Source organism: Betta splendens, chromosome 4 (assembly GCF_900634795.4).
Source record: "Betta splendens chromosome 4, fBetSpl5.4, whole genome shotgun sequence".
NCBI lineage: Eukaryota > Metazoa > Chordata > Actinopteri > Anabantiformes > Osphronemidae > Betta > Betta splendens.
The window spans coordinates 26715927-26737179 of NC_040884.2; the positions used below are offsets into that span (position 1 = coordinate 26715927).

The following is a 21253-nucleotide window of genomic DNA, read 5'->3' on the forward strand; positions in this document are numbered from 1 at the left end:
TAGCAAACAAAGTAATTCCTACTTGCACACAGCTGACATGGAAAGTTTGTTCACAGACAGGCAGGAGAAATCTATCCGTACTTGCTTGGCACTGCCAAACATCATCAATTATTACTGATCCAAACCCTGACCCCATTTCCTCCCAACAAACTCGCGCCTACTGAACACTTCATTTTTAGAACGGTCACGCACACAGGTCCATCAGACGCTCCCAGAATACGCCGCCTTACCGCATATTCTTCAGGAGTGACCTTCAGCACATCAAACACAACAGCATCGAAACTCTTCTTCAGCTCAGACGACCCTTTATCACTAAGGGATTCGGAGCTGCTGCTCTTCTGCGGGAGAAGAAACAAACAGGGGAACGTGCACATTACGAGGCGAACTGTATTGCTCTGTATGTAAGAATATGACTGTTTCATTATCATCAATCAATAAGGGATGTGGGAAAAATGATCATGATTACTATCATACAGCTTAACATAAAGCTTTCATAAGTGATGACGAGGCACACATGAATTTTGAAGGGATTCAGAGGTAAATTGAGTGGGTGTGGCATTACCTCAGAGACTGCTGCTGCGGTGGTGACGTTTGATAGGCCATTAAGGAGGTCCATCATTCCCACACCATCGAGCTCTAGCGAAGGAGATTACTCATCATCCTCAGCTGCAGCATGCCCGCCCGGCCCTCTGAAGACACACACACACACACACACACACACACAAATTAGTACGAAGTACTTTTTGCAGCACATTCTTACCATCATCACCTCCATACACACGCAGGCACGCACAGACCACTTAGCTCCAGGCAGCAGCGCCACCTACTGGGTATTCAGCTCCATCCTTCATCACCAGCTCCTGACCTAAATACTAAGCTAAACTCACCCTCACAAGAAGAGTTAATTAGTGAACTTGAGATGGTGGTGAAAGTATTGACATGTACAGCTGTTGTCTCAGTGGGCCTGTGCGTGCCATATGGACCAGCACTTTCACAGCCTTCAATTCACTCCACGAGAGGAGAGGACAGAAGGGACTTAGGCTGAGCATTAGGTAGAGATTTTTTTGGAGGAAGCAGCTGTCCATTAGAGCCACTACACTAAAAAGATTACGGACAACGGTAAAGCACAACCTACTCGATCTGTGACTGCACCAACGACTAAATGCTGCAAAAGCATTTATTAATTTGGTCACTTGGCAAGGAGGGAAGTAATATGTACATATCAAATTTCAGGCACACACACAGTGGCAACAGAGGAGCCCACAGGATTATTATTGGTTTATTATTGGCACCGAATGTTTAAATACATCATATAACTACTAGTTTCCTAAAAAAGGTATGCTGCTGTTAGAATATCATAAAAATACAAATAAACACACCACTCAAACTTCATTGGTTTTGTTTCAGTATTCAGATCTATGACTTTGTTTTCCTCATAATGTTAAACAACAATATCCTTCACTGATCAGAAATGAAACCACTTCAGGGACCATTCTTTGCCAAGAACATACTGAGAGACAGTAAAAAAAAAAAAAAAAAAAAAAAAAGCTGCTGCTGACATACTGCTGATTGTGCTACAGTGTGCATGTGTGTGTGTGTGTGTGTGTGTGTGTGTGTGCGCGCGCGCGCATGTTTTGAGGCTCACGTTCCTCAGCCTGTGCTTTAACCACTTGCCGTCCTTTCCAGTTGCATATTTCGAAGTTAAACAAGATGAATCTAAAAACAATCATAATTTTAGCCTCTGCAATAACAATAACAACTGCTAAACGCTAAGACTTTTAGTTCTTATCTCCACTTGTTTGGTTTCAGGTCAGAGAGATTTACAGTGTTGTTGAGCTGAGCGTTGTGTTATTGTTGATGGTAACAGTAGAAAACGCTGTGTCTCAATTTAATAAATATGTAGTTGTGTTGTAGTGACATTCCATTCTGTTTGCTTATTATCTTTCCACAAATAAAGAGAGATCTGGTGCAGCTCTGCTCAGGCAGTGGAGATGGTAACCGTTGTGTAATAAGTAAGGGTTGTCTGTTGTTTAGGAGTCTACTTTCTTAATGCTGTGTATACTTTATACTTTTGCCTGATGCTCTTCTGATCAATGATCCCACTGTACAGTTAATCCGTTACACACGACTCAGGACGTCGGGATTTCTCTTTCATCATTATTACCAGCAGTTATCTCATTGTTCGTGGTGCAATCCCACAGCCACAGCCACATACCAATCCAGCCGTCCCTGAAAAACAAGGGTGGACTTACCAGTTTGTTGTCAGATGAGCATACTGCTGGAAGTGAGGCTGGCCCGTTGCTCTCTATTGCTGTCTTTGTCTATCGAATGCTGTCTTCCACCGAGGCTGTCTCCTGCTGTCTGTGAGAAGAACAAAGGATAACAAAGAAAAAGAAAGAGAAAAACAAACCATGAGCTACTGCAATGACAAATGTGCAATCACTGCTCTGATGAAACTTTTGTTCTGCACACTATTTAGTGACTAACAGAGACAGTACATCCTCCTAAAACAAATGACATTCACACATTAGATTATAAAATCGCCTCTGCTACAACATGACCCATCTGAATCAGAAATGTCAATCAGAAATGCTGGCTTTCTTCAGTTGAATTCATTTAAGACAAATATGGGCTCTCATGCAACAGCATTCTTCCTAGAGCATCATTTATACCCTGGATGCTCAGATAGAAACAATGTAGGAACTCTGAGCACATACATGTGGAGTTCTGGGTCCATGAGGCATTTAAAGATAATACACTACTAACTACATTGCATATGTCATCATGCAAACTGAGTTTGTTTAAAGCGATGAATTGGACATTGAACATTTACCAATACATGACGTGTCAAGAAATTTTCAGGCACCTTGATGCGTCAGGAGTAAATGCTGTCCTGCTCTCTACCACTAGGTGTCTCACTACGCTAAGGATTAAAGCCTGTGTGGGACTCAGATGGACTGTAAACAAATGCTGGTGCTGGACTGCTACTAAACTGGGCCAAGAACTAGTGTCCAAGCTGTTATCACCGTGGATAACCGTACAAAGCTCACAATCAGTGGGGTAAGGTTTCCAGAACCCAAAGTAAACCTTAGGCATTCCTTAAAGTTAACATCAGTTTCTTACTGCCTTGGCAAGAAAACCCATTTGTTGGCGTGAAAAAACAAACTTGTGTCACACTACAGCATGTGTCACACAATAGCGCTCTCCATTTTTTTACCCCTCATGGCAACATCCTGTTTCTGCTCGTCCCTCTCCTCTTTGGCTGAATTTCTTTTCACAACTACTGGACCAGATTCAACACACAGACCGTTCTGACATCAGCAACTACAGCAATGCTACTTAAAAAACGACTGTCCTTATGCTTATTATGTCATGTTTAACTGAAGGAATAGAAAAGAAGTGATGAGGTTCAAGTGTGTCTTTAAGAAAGCGGGGGGTGTTTGTCATCACATCCATAATACTCCATGACAGGGATTAGATTAGGAAGCGGACCATAACAGAACAAGTGTGACAGAAAGCGGAGCTATTCGTGTTGGAGCATGCAGCAGACGATGCGTCATTGTTCAGCTAAATGTGACTCAGTACACGGCGGAGCAGGTGCTGTTGAATCAGAGCTCTGAACCGGCAGCCTCTCCTCTCCCCTCCCCTCCCTGCTCGCGGGCCGCTCTTTGACATCCACATAGTGCAGTTCAGAGCCGGCTGCCTGACTGGAGGACATAATGCCAAGCAGCGAGTGCTTGGGCATGCCACGCATATGCCAGCACATTTCTGCACATGATAACGCAGGAGGTGTCCTGCCTTGACCCTGCCTTCGCAGTCCCATCTCCGGGGGCGTCTGTCCTCCTTACTCTGCTCAGCCCTTGTCCTGTTCCTTTGCCTCAGCCTCACTGTTAGCACAAGCTCTCTTTCTACCAGTCTATACACAATATAATCACATGGAGGGAACATCGCAAAAAGATATTTACTAAATGAGTCAGTTATAATTAAATTCAATTTGAATCTGTTTGACTGATTATTCAAGTGTCTTTGAAAACATTCCATTAGCCCTTTTTGGCTGATTACATTGCTTGGAATAATAAATTTGACACTTTGTTCATGTATTCATGACTAAATCGTTTCACTGCAACCTATGGGGCTATGTGGGGCTAATGCTGGGCACCAGATTAGGCAAAGCTTAATCTCATTTTCCTTTGTGTACGTACATGTTTACGCAGTGCTCTCAACATAAGACGCAGGCTGCAAGAGGCACACACAAACAAAGGATCGCTGCACAGCGTCTACATGTGCACGTGAGGGAGGGAAGCTGGCGGCTCCCATAACACACGCGTCATTCAAAAAGGGGATTTGAGAAAAGTCTTGTGATGTGCAGGCACTGCTATGTGTGAGTATAACAGATTAGACAAGCCCCTTTTTTCACTCCCATCATAAGAAATGAGTGACCATAAATGACCTACCCCTCAGCAACAGAGCAACAGCAATTAAAATCAATTATATCTATCTATATCGATAGATAGATATAGATATAGATATAGATAGATATAGATAGATATAGATAGATATAGATAGATATAGATAGATAGATAGATAGATATTTATTTCTTTGCTTTAGTTATATATATATATATATATATATATAACTAAAGCAAAGAAACAAATTTCATTCTGCTTTATGAAACCCCGTGTGCCACTGCATTTCTAATCCAAGCACTGTACAGACACATGTGTTCTCTCTTGCCTTGCAGCAGGGCTTGATGCATTAAAAAAGCATGTCACCGATGCGCTAAAGTCAGGGAGCCAAAGTGGGTCAGTGTAAGAGATGTGGCAGCCCGTAAAGCTGTGCCTTTCACTTCTCCTTAGTACAGGCGCTCCAGGAGCGGTCGCACATAGAGTATCTGTAGGTCTACAAAGCCAACACCATCATCTTTTTAACAAATGATCATTGCAATTGCGTTTCAGCAACGCCAGGCTAGAAAGTCCAGATCAGCATTCTCACTGTCTCTAGTCAAGCCTCCCGGGGTAACACTATTGATTTGCATCTAGGATGGTCGTGGCTCGTCACAAACACACCAGCTAATAGCCTACACACACACACACACACACACACACATCACAGCAGTTCAATGTTCGAGTGTAGCGGCAGACCTGCTGAGGGACAATTATGTGTGTCGAACAGGAACATGACTAACAACTCCTTCACAGCAGCACTTAACATGCCGCTGCTGTCCTGGTCCTTCTCAAGGTCAATGAGTGGGCAGCGGCACCTCCATGGTCGTCTGCCGCAGTGGGAGTGGAAACTAATGGTGAATGCAACTGTGGGAGGAGCTCATGGAAACCAAACCTTTCACCAGACATTTAAAGAAAATACTGCATGTAAAAGAAAAGAACACTGACAGGCACAAATACCGACACTCTGTTTGCTCACACCTGCATCAGGGTGTACTGTGAATAGGAAGTGATAGTGTTACATGCTAAAAAACCTACCAATGAGGAAGCTTGCATCTGATTCATCATAACACAAAGCTCAAAATAAAAGTTTCATCTAATTTCACAGTAAAAGCTTTTCAAACTAGGCAATCAATGTAATGTGAGGAACAACTGTATTACCGGCAATAATACAACATGTAGCATCGTACAGTACAAGTGCTGCTAGTTAACTGTCATGGGTGACCTCAACATACAGCACACAGTTTCTGAAAGCACCTAGAATTCCAATGACACCATTAATATAAAAACACCATGCACATGAAGTTCCAAGCTGTCTGCTCTGGTTGTAACAATCCATCAGAGGCAGCAGCTTGCACCGTTGGATGCAAGGAGGCTTCTTCCTCCTACATACACTCGTTTGGACCCCTCCTCCCTCGATCCCCACACATAATTAGAGCTCAGGCTTTACAGACAGGCTGTCCAGGCCTGTCTCATCCCCTGTTCTCTCCTCTGTCACGTCAGTGACACAGAATCACTTGGTATGTAGAGCTCTCACACGCTGAGATAACTCCTGCAGTCAACACTTTCCTGTAACCCAGCACCAGCCTTCACCAGGACAAGCAGCAATGAAAAATCAACTGACACAAATTACTTCCACCAAAACTCAATATGAAGATTCTAATGCTTTTGATGGCAGCATCTGATTATCCATCAAATCAAGTGAGGCCAAGCGCCTGAGTAGTGGCATGTGGCAGGGCCCCAGAGCAGCAGGCCGTCACGTGTGGGTAGAGCCCTGGCCTACTGTGTGTATGACTGTGTGCCGGATTGGGCCTGATTTGTGGCCCGAATGGGAGCGGGCAGGCTGCCCAGTCCAAGTTCAACTCCGCTGCCGAGGCCTTGGTGACTGGAGCGTGGTGACAGATGAGTGGGTAAAAAGAGAAAGGAGGCGGAGGGAGAGGAAGTGCAGCAGTGTTGAGGTCTGTGCTCATTCCCTGCTTAGACCCTCAACAAGGAAAAGGGCCATCCAACAACACAGAGGACGGAGCAGGCAGGCAGTGTAGTAATGTTCAGAGGAAGCTGATAGGATCTATGCCTTCCTCTATGAGTCTCAGAGGACTGGCACAGGCCAGACTAACTCATGGAAGGAGAGAAAACACCCAGTCAGCCTAAAAGTGGCTGAGTGACATATCCACCCAAGTATAGCAATTCAAGTGACAACACACATGTATGATAACACACAGTCTTGAACCTGCACTACAGCGACAATACAACACAAATGTCTCCAATAACCTACAGGAGAAGGTTCACAAAAGTCCAAACTATTAATTAAACAAGCTAAAACCACAAAGAATATTGTGTGTTACCATGGCATTACTGCAAGGGCAATACTTTTTGCAACTGCCTTCTCTGTTTGAATCATTTTTAGTGAGTGAAGAGCTCCAGCTACTGAACCACTACACTTTCAACATTGCTGCCGCTAGGATTGTTGGAATTTACCAATCAAAGTAAAAGGTTTCTCATCCCATAGTATGTGGGTTTGTGAGACACTTTCATTTTCTCTGTATATTGATTTCTTACATCCATGATAAAATGTGTGTCATGTGCCTCCATCATGACATCATCAGATGTGAGAGACTTAAAACAGCAACCTTGGCAACTAATGTATATTCCACACGTTCCAGTTTCCCAGACATTACCTGCTGAAGCCACACAAGCTCACATGGACATTGCACAGACTTTGTTCCGGGGACTCAAGGGATAAAGTCCAGATAATCTCAGAGCCATCGGACATTTGTGTTCCCGCACGCAGCTCTACAGACGTCCAGGGTTCCAGTGCATGTCTGAAAGCGGTTTTGATCCAGCACACACTGGTTATGTCATCTCCACAATTAGGAATATACAGCAGTAACACATATCAGTCACAGCAACTAGCACTTTGCTCACAACTGAAGATCTGGCAATAACAACTAAACAGGTAAAACCACGTAGCTGTTTCGCTGTCCTACACAGTCTGACTAAAAGGAAGGAGGGCTCTTGGCCTCCACTAAGCCTTCAAGCTGCACAAGCGCTGTGGGTCTGTCCTTTAACTTCATTGTAGGCTTTTGAAAAAGGAAATCATTGCAGTGACACCAAGTGTATTACAAAGAGAGACATGCAGCATTTTCCCCAGACATGGGTGCTGGGTAGACCCTAAGGGATTTCCAGTGAGTAATAGACCTGAGACACGCATGCCACAACCTGACAGACTGTACTATTATGTGAACGCAAACACAAACACGCAAAACTTGGTAGAACAACAACTAGAAATGACACGCTCATTAAAAGAGACAATTATAAAGTCCCATGAATCTGAAATTTAGAGGGAAGAATTACTTTTAAGGAGTGACTTAATAAAGCTGATGCTTGCTGTACCATCTCTCAAAAGCACACACTGTGCCCGGTCTCTCTAGTGATATGCTCGTCCTCCTCCGACAAGTTATTTTGATCTCTTTTAGTTTGGCCTACACAGAGATACATGACCCAAAAGAGCACTGCACCAACCACTACTGAAACACAGACGCTTTGAACGCAACCAAGCTCCAGGCTGTTCTAGCTATTGTTAGTTCAATATCCTGTGTATGAATATGTAGAGTTACGTTTCAGGCCTGGTTTGGTCCAAGTATCGAGTCACTTTGAACCGGCCCAACTGAGCAAGACTGAGATAACAGGCCTCCCGTACAGCTGAACACATGCTTACACACAGAGCATCACGCATGACTTGTCCTTCCTCCAGGGCCTGATAAACCGGCCAATTACAACTCCAATTATAACGAGTAAGGAAGGCAGTGAAAGAAATGAGCGGAGGGATAGAAACAATAGGATGAAATAAGTGTTAGATTAGAGTCTGTAGGTGCAGGAATGAGAAGAAAAAAAACTAGAAATATTCTTTTACCCGAAGCAGTTCAAAGAGGATCACACAGACACACACACACAGACCCACAGAGTTGTTTACTCCTAAAAGTTCACTAGGCCAGAGGTCACTTGGGAGAATAAAACATGACACCACAAACTCAGGAGGTCAAGGGAAAAACCAAGAGCGATGTAGGATCTGAAGGAGCAGAAGAATAGAACTAAAGATAGAAAATCTCAAATGGAAACAGGCAGAAAAATAAACAAAGGCAAAAAAGGATCAAAGTGAAACTGGACAATAAGACTTTTGCCTGATCTGGTCCCGGCTGCCTCTCCTACTCATATGGCGAATACGTGCTATTCCCATCTGACAGGCGCCATGAGAGATTCCTTCTTTCAGCGTCTGCACTCTTACACTGTGCGCTTTTTCGTCTTAGGGTGTGTGTGGTTGAGGGAGAGAGAGACAGAGCCAGCGAATGTAGCCGGGTCAAACAGAAGAGGAGCAACAGCTGAGACCCGAGAAACAGCTGTATCTCTTCAAGGCCTCCGCGGATCCCCTCCCCCCTTGCTCCCCCAACGCGCCTCTCACACCCCTTTCCTGATCCTCCTCTCCCACAGAGCGGCACAGCCAGGGGCTACGCTGTCTGTCCACGCACACAAATTACAGCATGTGCCCGAGTTACGCAGACACATCCAGTCTGCGTTCTCTCGGTGGACAAGTACAGGCAGGATGTATGTGCTGCTAAACATCCATCTATTGACTAAAAATAGGAAAGGCAAGACAATGTCACCCTCTCTCTCCTCCCAAATCCAACCCGCTGAGATTTATCAGACAAAAAGAAGCCAGATAGAGTCCTTTCACACTAACAAACCAAGTATGTCAATGTCTAAAACAGGAAATATGGATTTGTTTTTTAAAAAGCAATAATACATGTTGAATGAACGTTTTCCCCTTTATTTTTTCTGAATTGTAGGTTGAGGATCACACGTGACTGTACAGTTGCACAAAAGGGAGCAGTAAACCCAGTTTGACAGTTTGCAGTGTGTAACTGCACGCAAGTGAGTGCAAGTCTCTGTTTGCATGTTGAGGCCTGACCTGCGAGCAGCTTCACAAAGGCGACAGGAAACAGGTCGCCTCAGTCACAATCACACCAAACCTGAATACTTAAGATGACATGTACAAGAGGTGAGGATGAAAAACGGGCAAAGAGGAGGACAGGCTGGAAAACAAAGAAAGGAGAGGGATAAAGAGAAGAGTGAGGCTGAGCTGTTTGTCTGTGTGTGAGCGATCGTCTTTGGCAGGTTCAGGACCAAGTTCACAAGTTTCCATGACATAATCAAAGCTCGGCTCTCAGTTTAGGTCCCAGGCCAAAACACTCGGGGGGGTTAGACAGTTAGAAGAGGCCCAAGCCTCCAGCACTGACACAGACCGGTGGAACAGGACAAATGAGAGTAGCATCATCTGTCTATTTATGCAGAGCCAGGATGATAGAGGGCAGAAACTAATGAGTACCTGCCGCTGAGTGTCAGGTGGAAGTAGACCCTCACAGCTGTCATTCCTCATGCTTTAAAGGCTGGGCGCTTTTCTTACAAGGCCATCGCTGAACACACCTCTGACCCCTGTCCTCATGACCCCACACACCAACCCCAGCCCTCACCTTTAGCCCAGTTGAGCTAAAGCTGCAATTAAAAACAGCGGAAGAGGTCTCCTTACAGCGTCTACATAAAACCTGTGAGGAGGATGTGAATACAGCACAACGCCACTCTAGTGCTTTACCAGAATAGATGGTCTCCAGTGAATAATACACAATGCTGCGCTGGAGACATGTGCAATAACAGCCACACAAGACAACAGTTTATAGAGTGGACCAGCATCGTACAGAGACAGAGCTTTATGGCGTGAAAAGAAATTCACACAGGACCCATGAATAAAAAGCTTCTCTCTCGTAGAGACACACGTGCTTTGTCTCACTGATTTACACAACAGGTTATTTAGCAGACAGGCCTTCTGCATTCGTAATCTATTCTTTCTGTCTGGTTCTGCCTGAAAGGTAGCGCCACACGACAAAAAGAATTCACTATTTTGCATTTTAAGGCAAAACCATTAGGCTGATTATTCAATGCTAGCTTACACACAGACACACACACCTCAGAGTAACTGAAAAGCAGGTTATGGGAGAGATACAGTTATGTCAACCACATAAGGGCTCCCATCAGAGGCTGCACTCAGGCTGGAGCACCACACAGCCTGACGTGACGCGTGGTTAGCTGGCCGTGTGAGGTTCAGCCCGCTGACCCTCCGTGTGCAGTCTCAGCTTCAATCCTGCCTGAGCGTCCAGCTGCAGTCGGCTCACTCGCATTCCCCCAAACAAGAGCTGTGATTACAAAACATCAGGAACCACACATCGCATGGACGAAACAATAAGAGGAGACGGTTTTGCGCCACTTCCTCATATACTGGAATAAACAACACGTTGCTCAATTGGCAAAGGAAAACGTGGTGCCAACCCCGAGATGTCTAAAGTGAAACATAGGGATCTTTTATCTCCTCACACATGCTCACAGTCAGCTACCCAGGCACTAGCCAAGCTCACAACACCCACTGCAAACGCCTGCCAGCAACAGTACCAATGTCTTATGTATAAAAAAAAAAAAACTTATATTTTTTTTCTTGTCAGGTCCAGGAACCCTTGAAATTCCTCCCAACAGTAACAGAGAAACTGGCTGGTTAAAACCAGAGCAGTAAATGATCACACATAACCACCTTTGCATTGGTTCTTGCACTGACAGAGCAAAAGCTGGGAAAAAAAAAAAATCAGTGAGAGTGTGACGAGATGTGACTTTGCAGTTCCATCTGTGCCGAATAGATGTGCCAGACACACACATAAAGTTACCCTGGCAACTGAGCAATAGCTCTGCCTGGAGGTCACAGAGAAAGATCCTGATACAAACCAAAAGGCCCGTAGAATGTGTAAAGCAAGAGGGAGGTTATAGACAAGTGGTTATTCATTAGAGACGTTTTGTAGCCACACGAACATTCTGCATCTAGAAACGTTACATAACGCGCCACGGACATGTTGTAATCCAGAGCTGGGAAACATAACCTGAGAAAGACCAGAGCTTGAACTTGATGACGCAGAATCCCTCCAGTGTTTTATCTCATTCTCTTGTAAACACACTGCTCTGATTCTGGGGCTGGAGTTTCATTTCACTCACACAGATGTAATCTCTGGCTAATCACATTTGCAGGCCTTGGACAGACCGGTTCCACCGCAGCGGAGAACAGATGGGCCCAAGCACACAAGACATCTCTGGGATTAGCCCGGCCCGGAAGGTGGAGGTGGTGTGTGGAGTTAATGAGGGACGGTTTCTAAAATGTCACCCGTGCTCAGGTTACGCTGGGAGAGGCACTGTCCAAGAAGGTATAATCATCCAGAAATGGAAACCCTGAATGGCCTCCCATGATTTCCCCCAACCGCTGTCTTAGGTTGTTCACACACAAAGCTTCTGGATGTGGACGATGTAATGACAAATTAAAAATAGCGCGACAGCCAAGTGAGCTCCAGCGCGACCTGCAGGCACTCGCGGTGTCTGTTGGCGAGCAACAGATACGCAACGTGACGTTTTTGGTAACAGTCAGAAACAGAGACGAAGAGCAGCGAGAACCCAAAAGGACGCAAACGTTCTAAACAGACGTACAGATGGCGCTCGAGCTGCTTAAGAACACTGCAGATCTACGCGCTGACAGAGAGCTGGATCAACCAGATTTTATGTGATTGGAACACAATCCCGGACGAGTCGGCCCTTTACGCTGTCTGAGCACCGTACTTTTATTGATGTGTATAATAATTTGCTGCCTTATCTCGAGTTTGGCCTCATTCTGACAAAGTAAAACAAGAGAAATTCCAAACAGATTCCTTCTCTGGTGTGTGGCAGACTAAAGACCAGTGGCAATGAGAACGAATGAAGTCCTCCTCTGGGCCGAACCTGAGCTGTAGTATTATTAACCCATGCATTCAGTAGTGATACCACCAGTATTATATGTTCTATTTAATTCATGTGTGCGGATCATTAAAGCCAAGTGAGAATATTTTTGTCTTTTCTCACACATTCCAGTGTGACACTGGAAAGACACTGAAGTCATGAGTCTGAACCAGTGGCCTCTGTGTCAAATGTGAGGAATAGCAGCTCTACACAATCACTTAAAATCGATCAAGAACACTGAATGACACAAAACGCCCGCGTGCTCCTACTGAGTGATCATTACGTATCTGTATAGATTGATGGCTTCACAATCTAGCATGACATCACTGTTTTACGTCCATTATCACGACGAGGTCAACGTACACACGAGCTAGATGCTGGTGGACGTTACACGTCTGCGCAGCCGTGCGCAACTGTAACAAACAAACAGATACATAATTGAATGCGATCGCTCGCTTAAGAGACGTATCGATCCACAAATTAGTTCGTATTAATGGAGGGGGACAGTTATCCACACGCGTAGAACAGGCTGCGGAGCGAACAGCACGCGCTGGTGCTCTCAAAAGGTCCCCTCTTTAAAAAAGCCACGCCAGGAAAGTAGGGTTAAGAGCGACCCGGCGCCCTTTCGTCGGACTCTCCAGAACCCTACGACCCGTCCGTGTGTGACCCAGGTACGCCGCGGCTCGTTGCACGGCGGCGTTCGCGCACGTTATTGTCCGCGGGTGAATCCACGCCACACCCAAAGAACTCCCCGGAAAGCAAGCGTGCAGGGGGGGGTTCGCCGCCAATGAGGCAGCGCGCCCGCAGTGTGCTCGGCTGCGGAGCGAGCTAACGCTGCAAACTGCCCGACATTAACGCAAACCGTGGAGCGGCGAAGCGACTAACACGATGCGAACACTACTTTTGTCTGAACTGTCCATATTAGCGTGTTCCAACTCTGGCTAGCTTGTTTTGCTAGCCCGGTCGGGGGTGGGGGGCGCATGATTTATTACACGCTGTTGTTAAAACTCCGCCGTGCCGCTTTTTGGCGTGAGGTAAATTCGCGTGGGTGGAGGAGAAAGTAATACAAAAACTAAAGTAACGCGCGGCAGAATGTAATTGCGATATCCACATCTAACTAACTAACTTAGCGGTTCCTCGTCGCGGTGTTTCTTTCGCATCTTCTCAGCAGATGCCGATTTGTTTTTGATAAGAGCATCCTGCGTCTAAAAACAAACACACCCAAGTCGCTCGCGAGGCTGAGCGTTATTTCGGCCAGCCGCGTCGATCACGGGGAAGGCATCAGCCGAATCGCGTCGCAGAACATAACAAACTTTGCGGCGCGTCGTTGTGCAACTCACCGTTGTGCGTTTTTTCCCCGATATTCCGAGTGGGAACATGAGAAGCCAGCGGGAAGCTAACAGTTGAGGCTAAGGCTCCGCTCAACAGCTGTGTTCTGTTTTGAATGAGGGCTGCGGAGACGCTGGGCTAACGGGCGGAGCTAGCAGCCGAGCAGCACGCCCACCGTCCGCCACAGGCCGGCTCACTGCTGCGCTTTAATCACAGGGGCCGGTTGCCCGTGTTTACGTTACGTACAGGTTGCTAGCGGTGTCGGTTAAAGCCGTGACAGACGGGACTAGCGGCTCGCGCCGGGCTACTGGCGCGCGCTCACGCAGCGCCGAGAGATTTGAAAAGGGCGCAAAGTTTATGCGTTTGTTTGTGGCTCCCTCTAGCGACGCAACGGAGACTGTGGCGCTGCACTGAATCCACCACATTAGTTTGATTCACAATTATTTTACAGTTTTAGTTATTAGGTTGTAGATGTAACTCTATTGACATCTACATTTTAATGTATTATTATAGTAGTAGTTTAAAGTAGTTTCTAGCTGCAACATGATTAATAATCCATCCAATATCCATTATTTATTTAAAAATCAAACTTTTTTTAATGCTAAAGTCTACTTTCATGACTAGTCAAGCTATAAAAAACAAAAGTCTGAATGAAAAATATGAAACATACATTAAAAAAATCCGGATGACACTTTCAAGTTAATGTTAGATGTCTAACACACATTGTTGACACATGATTTATTAATACATCAAATGTATTTAAATCAGTTTTATAATGGAGGACAATGAAAATGTGCAATAGACAGAGTTTATTCTCATTTTATTTAACATTTTCCATAATTTACACATTCTTAGGACTAACTTCACTAACCTCCACAGGCAGATAAACTAAAACAAAAATATAATAAAGTGTATCACGTTCACTCCCCAAATTTCAGCTGTCGATCATTTTCAAAATTATGAAGCTCCTTCGCTCGATTCTTCAGCTCCTCCGCTTTCTTCTCATCCTTCTCCGTACCATCCCCAAGTTTGTACATGCGACTGGCGTTGGCACAGCCCCACACGTGGCCCAAGTCACAAGCTCTGTTAGCGTACTTTAACGCTTGGGTCATGTCCGGTGCCAGCCCTGCGGAGTTGCCCTTAATGAACAAAGTACTGAGGTTGAAGCACGAGGGAGCGAAGCCACCTGCGCACGCCTTCTCATAGTACTGTCGAGCCGCAGCAATGTCGGGTTCTCCTTCTATAGCTCGTCCGTCCTGGACTAACAGGCCAACGTTGTGGCAAGCGTCCACAGACCTCTTTCCTCCAACTTTGCAGGAGTGCATGAAGCAGGTGTAGGCACTCTTCAGACACTTGGGCACTGCACCTGGTGGGGACATTTAAGAGAGTGACACAGGTCTGCATTCATCGGTCTTACCTACATTGGGTTTTACTTGGGTTCTTAGCAGGGCTGTAGATGATTAATTAAAACCATCTACAGCTACATCTATATCAAGTCTCAATGAGCTCAAAAATAAAACCTATTAATACAAAAAACGATTTTTGAGACCACATTCTTTGTAATTTCTTTTGTAATGTATCAAATCATCTTTATTTGTGCCATTTGATTTTGTAATTGATTCCAACTTAACCCAGTGTAAATCAGGAGCATGATGTCCCCATGTCATCTTACCTTTTCCCGTGATGTGGTAAGCGCCCAGTTTATAGCAGCTCTCTCCATATCCATTTGTTTTACAGTTATGTTTGAGCACTTGTGCTGCAGATTCATAGTTTTTCTTCACTGCTTCAAAGTAGTCTGCAAGTCTTTGACACCCTAAGAAGGCACACATAAGTGACACATTCAAAGGTTACGGTTGGCTTTAGCTACTTTGACTACAGCATTAGTAATGTTTGGATCCTGCAGTACTTCAGCACCAGTGGCCAGTGAACAGCGCAGGTACATTACCTTCCGGATCTTTCTCACTGTGGCACTGGAAGCTGTACTCCACTCCCAAATTGTCCAAATACTGCTTGACTTCGTTCTCATCTTCAAAGTTTATAAGCCCGGCCATATTCCAGCTTTCGTTACAACGTTACAACAACCGCATGTGTTGGAGGATTAGCTCCTACACCAGTGACCTTGGAGAATGAGTAGGTGAACACCGCTACAAACGCGTAAACTTGAATGTTAATCTTCAATATAGATTATCAACTGAAAGCATGACGGTATTAATAGGACACGGCAAGTCACAAGTCACTTTTCTTTAAAGACAGAAGACTGCGTCCCCGACCGTGTGTCCATGTGCGTCTTCCTGCTTCCGGGCTTCCGTAGTCCCGCCCTCTCGCTAATGTACTTCCAGTGCTGTGACCTTTGTTTACTGTCTGCCTGCTCAAAAATAGACCTGTCTATTAGCCGTAGCAGCTAGCTTCCTCGGCAGCTCTCCATATTCCGCGCTTCGGTTGCCACGGTGATTAGTGGCTATAACAATAACAATGAATTCCGCCACACCAGACGACTGTCGACGTTTTTGCACTGAGGTCGATTTCCCTCACCGCAGTCGACCAGTCAGCTAACCTTTAGGCTACCGCCGCTCGGTGCTGCTGCACCGTGGGTCCAGCACATTAGCATAACACCAGCGCTCTCAGACAGGTAAACACGGACGACGCGGGCGGCTGGAAACTGGGCGGCTCCACGGCTTGTTTGCGTTAGACCAACACCAGTCATCGGCCGCATACGCTAAAGCTAGACTTTCCCACACCGTGGCCATGGCCTGTAGTTTGCTAAACACGGTAAGTTTCACCTTCGGGGTTTTGTTTTATTATACCGTGCTTGCGTCTATCACTGAATGCATCCATATAACCGAACGCCCTTTAGGATGAGGCGTCTCCGGCGCCTCTGACCGACCTGTGCCTGACCTACGTGAGCCAAAACCTGGAGTGTTTCTGTGTGAAGCGTCCCGATGGTTCCCTGTGCTTCAGGGAGGCTGTGCTGTTCCCACAGGAGCTGGCAGACCAGATGTTGGCCAAGATGGCCACTGAAGGTGAATTTACACCTCACAACACGCTGGACAAGGTCAAACTGAGCCATCGCAGCCACTGTTGTGAAACCGTACAGCAGAGTTAGAGCATTGGCCCCTCTCCTCTCTTTGCTACAGGCCTGTTAAATGACAGCACGGTGGGAGTATTTCGGAGCTGTGAATACCTGCGGCTGAGACGAGCCTGCGTTCGCACAGCGCGTATCTCAGCAGAGGCCTTCCAGAAAGCCCTCTGTCCTCACAGGCTGTTGGAGCTGGACGCTGCCAGGGTCAATGCTGACCTCACTATTCCTGATATTCTACAGGGACTGGCCACCAACAAGTATTGCCAGGTAATTGGTGAAACTTGTTGAAAAAGAAAACAAATGTATATTATAATATAAGGAATGAAAGTATTTTTTGTTGGTGTCCTCTCAATCATCTTGCAGGAGTCCCTCCAGCGGCTCGTGTTAACAGGTCTCACCATGTCCTCTCTGGAGGAACCAATCCGGTATCGCTTCAGGTCTCTTCAGGGCCTCCGATCCCTCTCCCTGGCCAATATAGACTTCTACGACTCTGGATTAGTTGACGTGTGTTCCCTTCCTCGTCTGGAGAGCCTCGACCTGTCCAACACCTCCATCACCAACCTCAGTCCACTGCTGGGCCTGAAGGAGCGGCTGCGCTCACTGACGCTGCACCAGCTGAAGCGGCTGGAGATGAGCACCGCTCAGCTGCTGGGAGTCATAGGCCAGTTGGACGTGTTACAGGTTAGCGGACAGATGAAGCCGAGTTTGTTTCCTGTGTATTTACTGTTAAATCTGATTGCCTTGATTTGAGAATGCATTCACACATCCACGTTTGTTCGTGTGCATTTCCTCTTGTGGCCATGCAGCACCTGGACATCAGTGACGATAAGCAGTTTACCTCTGACGTGGCTCGTCAGTTGCTTGGACAGCCGGGGATCCTGCCTGCTCTGGTGTCCCTCGATGTTTCAGGGAGGAAACAGGTGTGTATGTGTCTGTTTCATAAAAGGATGGATTAACATGCAGTGCGTTTTTCTAATTGGTTGAAAAGATGCTACTGATTTAGTCCTGAAGATCGGTTTTGTGACATGTGTATCAGAGAGCCAAGTAATTACAGTGTGAATGTTGCAGGTCACAGATGCAGCTGTTAAAGTATTTGTCGAGGACCGACCAGGGATGACCTTTGTTGGACTTCTGGCCACAGATGCAGGTTTTTCTGACTTCCTCTCTGGAGAAGGAAACCTAAAGGTTGGTATGGAAACATCATGCACAAACATGAACTATTGTGTTGAATTCAGGCCGGCCTAACTGTTGTTAAACCGTACGCGAGCAGGTAACAGGAGAAGCCAACGAGACCCAGATCTGCGAGGCACTGCGTCGCTACAGTGAAAGGGAAGGCTTTGTGAGAGAAGCTCTGTTTCATCTGTTCAGTCTGACACATGTCATGGAAAAACCGCGGCCCGACATCCTCAAGGTGAACCCACATTGTTGTACTTATGAATTATTATTGGGTTGACAAACACAAGACAACAATCTTTGTTGTCGATGCATTGACACACTCCTGCATCCCATTTACTATAATATTACTTCTCTATTTTCCTTGAATTCTTAATCCAGCTAGTAGTGATGGGTATGAAGAATCACCCGGCCACCCTGAATGTCCAGCTGGCAGCCAGTGCCTGTGTGTTCAACCTGACGAAGCAGGACCTGGCAGCCGGGATGCCAGTCCGCCTGCTGAGCACGGTCACTCAGCTCCTACTGGAGGCCATGCGGACGTTCCCAAACCACCAGCAGGTATCCTCGTGACCTGTCAGCCACAATAAATGCAACCCCGTGTCACTGCGGATTAGTGTGGTCAAATAAATATAAACTCATTAGAGGTGGACTGATGACTGAGAAACCTTCACTGGAAGAACATGATTTTGTGTGCAAAGGATTTGAATTGTGAAAACCTGAAAATTCTGATGTGATGGGGAAACTTCCCACTACTACAAAACCGTAGCTTCCCTTTTTGTCTAGCAGTCACTACTCTGCATTAGCTTCAGCTTGACCTGTGCTGAAACAAACAAATGCAGATTCTCCATTCGAGCTGTTTTATCAATCTGAATAGAAGGACATGGACGATAAACTAACAATAGGAATTACTTTGTTTGCAGCTGCAGAAAAACTGCTTGCTGTCTCTGTGCAGTGATCGCATTTTACAGGAGGTTCCATTCAACAGGTGAAAAAATGCTCATTTCAGCTTGAATGTCATAAAAATATGAGTTTATGAACCCCTAAAATGTTTTGTTCACTTTGGCTTTTACAAGGTTTGAAGCAGCCAAACTAGTGATGCAGTGGCTCTGCAACCACGAAGACCAGAACATGCAGAGGATGGCTGTGGCCATCATCTCCATACTGGCTGCTAAAGTATGTCTTGTCTTGTTATGGCTGCATCCCCTGCACATCTGTAGGGATATTATTAAACTGTGTCTATGTTTGCTTTGGGCAGCTGTCCACAGAGCAGACAGCCCAGCTGGGAGCAGAGCTCTTCATAGTCAAAGTAAGACTGGGTGCATCTGTATCCTCTGTATTCTTTACTAGTCCATGAATGTATTGTGGTGAATGCGTTCTCCATACCTTGCAGCAACTGCTCCACATCGTGCGTCAGAAGGCAACTCAGGGTGTAGTGGACGCCACGCTCAAATTCACACTGAGCGCACTTTGGAACCTCACCGATGAGTCGCCAACGACATGCCGCCATTTTATCGAGAACCAGGGCTTGGACCTGTTCATTAAAGTTCTAGAGGTACTCTAAAAATGTCAACAGGAATGTGTTTATATGATTAATACATTAGTTATTCATCACACTTATTCACATGCTGCTCCATTCAAGCCTGAGGGGCAGTCTGACTCACTGTGTCTAAATATCTCCCACCCCCGTTGTTCCCTCTGCAGTCCTTCCCCAACGAGTCTTCTATTCAGCAGAAGGTTCTTGGTCTGCTGGTGAGTTTGCTGTTCTCTCTTCACCCTCTAGGTAATTCTGAATATGTAATAGATGTACAATTTTAAGATCTAATTATTCCCTGCTCCCCCATTTGTGTGTAGAACAACATAGCAGAGGTGGGGGAGCTGCATGGAGAGCTGATGGTGCAGGGATTCCTGGACCACATCAGCCAGCTGCTGCACAGCCCTGAAGTGGAGGTCAGCTACTTTGCTGCAGGCATCCTCGCGCATCTGACGTCAAGAGGAGAGGACGCCTGGACACTCAGCCCTGACCTTCGATCCTCACTGCTAGAGCAACTGGTAGGAGGGAGCAACAATCCTCGTAGCAACTCCTGAACATGAATAATGTAGAGGCATTTTAAAAGGCTTCACACATTTGTGTGTCTGTCTAGCATGCTGTCATTATGAAGTGGCCCCCGCCAGAGTGTGAGATGGTGGCGTACAGGTGAGACAAAGCTTTTTTACACCAGTACATTAGTAGAGCATAAAGATCTAAGTCGGAGTTTATGTTTAATATGATGATTATTGTTTATTATATTATTTATTTTGTCATACCCTCAGCATGGTAAGCGGCACTATATACTTTCTCTGCAGGTCATTTAACCCCTTCTTCCCCCTACTTGAGTGCTTTCACACACCTGGAGTCCAGCTGTGGGCCGCATGGGCCATGCAGCACGTCTGCAGCAAGAATGGTGAGTCAGACAGGGAAACAGTCTAACCGAGCCTCATGTCACATTTAGCAGAACCACCACAATATGATCTTGTGTCACCCAATGTGTCTGCAGCCGCTCGATACTGCAGCATGCTGCTGGAGGAGGGCGGCCTCCAGCAACTCGAGCACGTTCACACACACCCGCAGACCCACAAGGACGTCAAGCTGTTGGCCGAGAGCATCCTGGAGAGCCTGCAGCGCCACAGGGCCCGCACCGGCCAGCCTGCACACGCTCACCCGAGCCGCCGCCCGCCACCGCAGCAACCTCACTGAGGTACGCGCAAACAGCCGCGCGTCTGTCTCCGTCCGACACGGCCACCAGATTCCTCATTGTTGTGTTTGCTTTCAGAAAATAAGGCCGATCGAGAGGAGGACCTTGGAGGGATTCTGTCTGAGTGCATGTGTGTGTTTCACGCATAAAGCATCCCTCAAAAGTCGACATCCCAGGACAGAGACTTCGCGTTCTTTGCACACACACTAACCTTATTTATTTTCTTTGTTTGTTTCAAAAGATTTCTGTGCGTGCTAATATTGCAGTGGTGGGGTGCAGTCACAAAAACTATTGGTCAAATCTCAACGTGAGGTTTGTGTCTGTGCTCGCTGTTGTCAGTTGTTGGATTTATGATGATTTCTGTACCAAAAACATGCACGCAGTTTGGAATGGACACTCCTACAGGCCCGGCCGCGGGGCGACAGCCTCCAGCACACATACGTTACTGAGGATGCCAGTTGCCTGACTGGGTCACTTGGCTTATTAAACCTCCGCATGACGCTGCTGTGAGAACGAGCATGCTGGCGTTTGTCTGGAAGCTTGTGCTGGTTGTTTTTTTTTTTTTTTTAAATGCCTGCCTGGTCACTGACACACAGCTCTGGGTCCTCCATGCTACTGTTGCTCCCCTCTACACTTAGTCTTT

The 21253-nt window shown here is 46.2% G+C and overlaps 3 protein-coding genes across 5 annotated transcripts in view; 1 reads left to right on the forward strand and 2 right to left on the reverse strand.

Annotated features, from left to right (window-relative positions):
- Positions 1-13952, reverse strand: part of ralgps2 (Ral GEF with PH domain and SH3 binding motif 2) — a 49095-nt gene extending 35143 nt beyond the window's left edge. The window contains exons 1-4 of one of the 3 annotated variants that reach the window (XM_029148552.3): positions 13638-13952; positions 2253-2361; positions 563-689; positions 231-338 (exon numbers count right to left, since the gene is read on the reverse strand). In XM_029148552.3, the coding sequence (XP_029004385.1) occupies positions 231-338; positions 563-619 (165 nt within the window). In that variant the 5' untranslated portion in view covers positions 620-689; positions 2253-2361; positions 13638-13952. Of the gene's footprint in view, positions 1-230; positions 339-562; positions 690-2252; positions 2362-2833; positions 4091-13637 lie in introns of those variants that run through there. The other 2 variants (XM_029148553.3, XM_041070581.2) reach the window with 2 other exon arrangements.
- Positions 13953-14429: 477 nt separating this feature from the next.
- LOC114854293 (cytochrome c oxidase assembly factor 7) lies at positions 14430-15929 on the reverse strand. Its single transcript, XM_029148562.3, has 3 exons — positions 15572-15929; positions 15299-15439; positions 14430-14992 (listed from the first exon to the last, which is right to left on the reverse strand). Exons 1-3 carry the CDS (start codon positions 15675-15677, stop codon positions 14547-14549), a joined length of 693 nt encoding a protein of 230 aa, XP_029004395.1. The 5' UTR covers positions 15678-15929; the 3' UTR covers positions 14430-14546.
- Positions 15930-15990: 61 nt separating this feature from the next.
- On the forward strand, positions 15991-20613 carry zyg11 (zyg-11 family member, cell cycle regulator). Its single transcript, XM_029148551.3, has 17 exons — positions 15991-16395; positions 16481-16646; positions 16761-16972; positions 17069-17386; positions 17512-17625; positions 17774-17890; positions 17976-18116; positions 18260-18436; positions 18799-18863; positions 18952-19051; positions 19134-19184; positions 19269-19430; positions 19580-19627; positions 19730-19927; positions 20020-20072; positions 20222-20319; positions 20413-20613. The coding sequence occupies exons 1-17, from the start codon at positions 16372-16374 to the stop codon at positions 20610-20612; spliced, it is 2244 nt and encodes a 747-aa protein (XP_029004384.1). The 5' UTR covers positions 15991-16371; the 3' UTR covers position 20613.
- Positions 20614-21253: the final 640 nt, after the last annotated feature.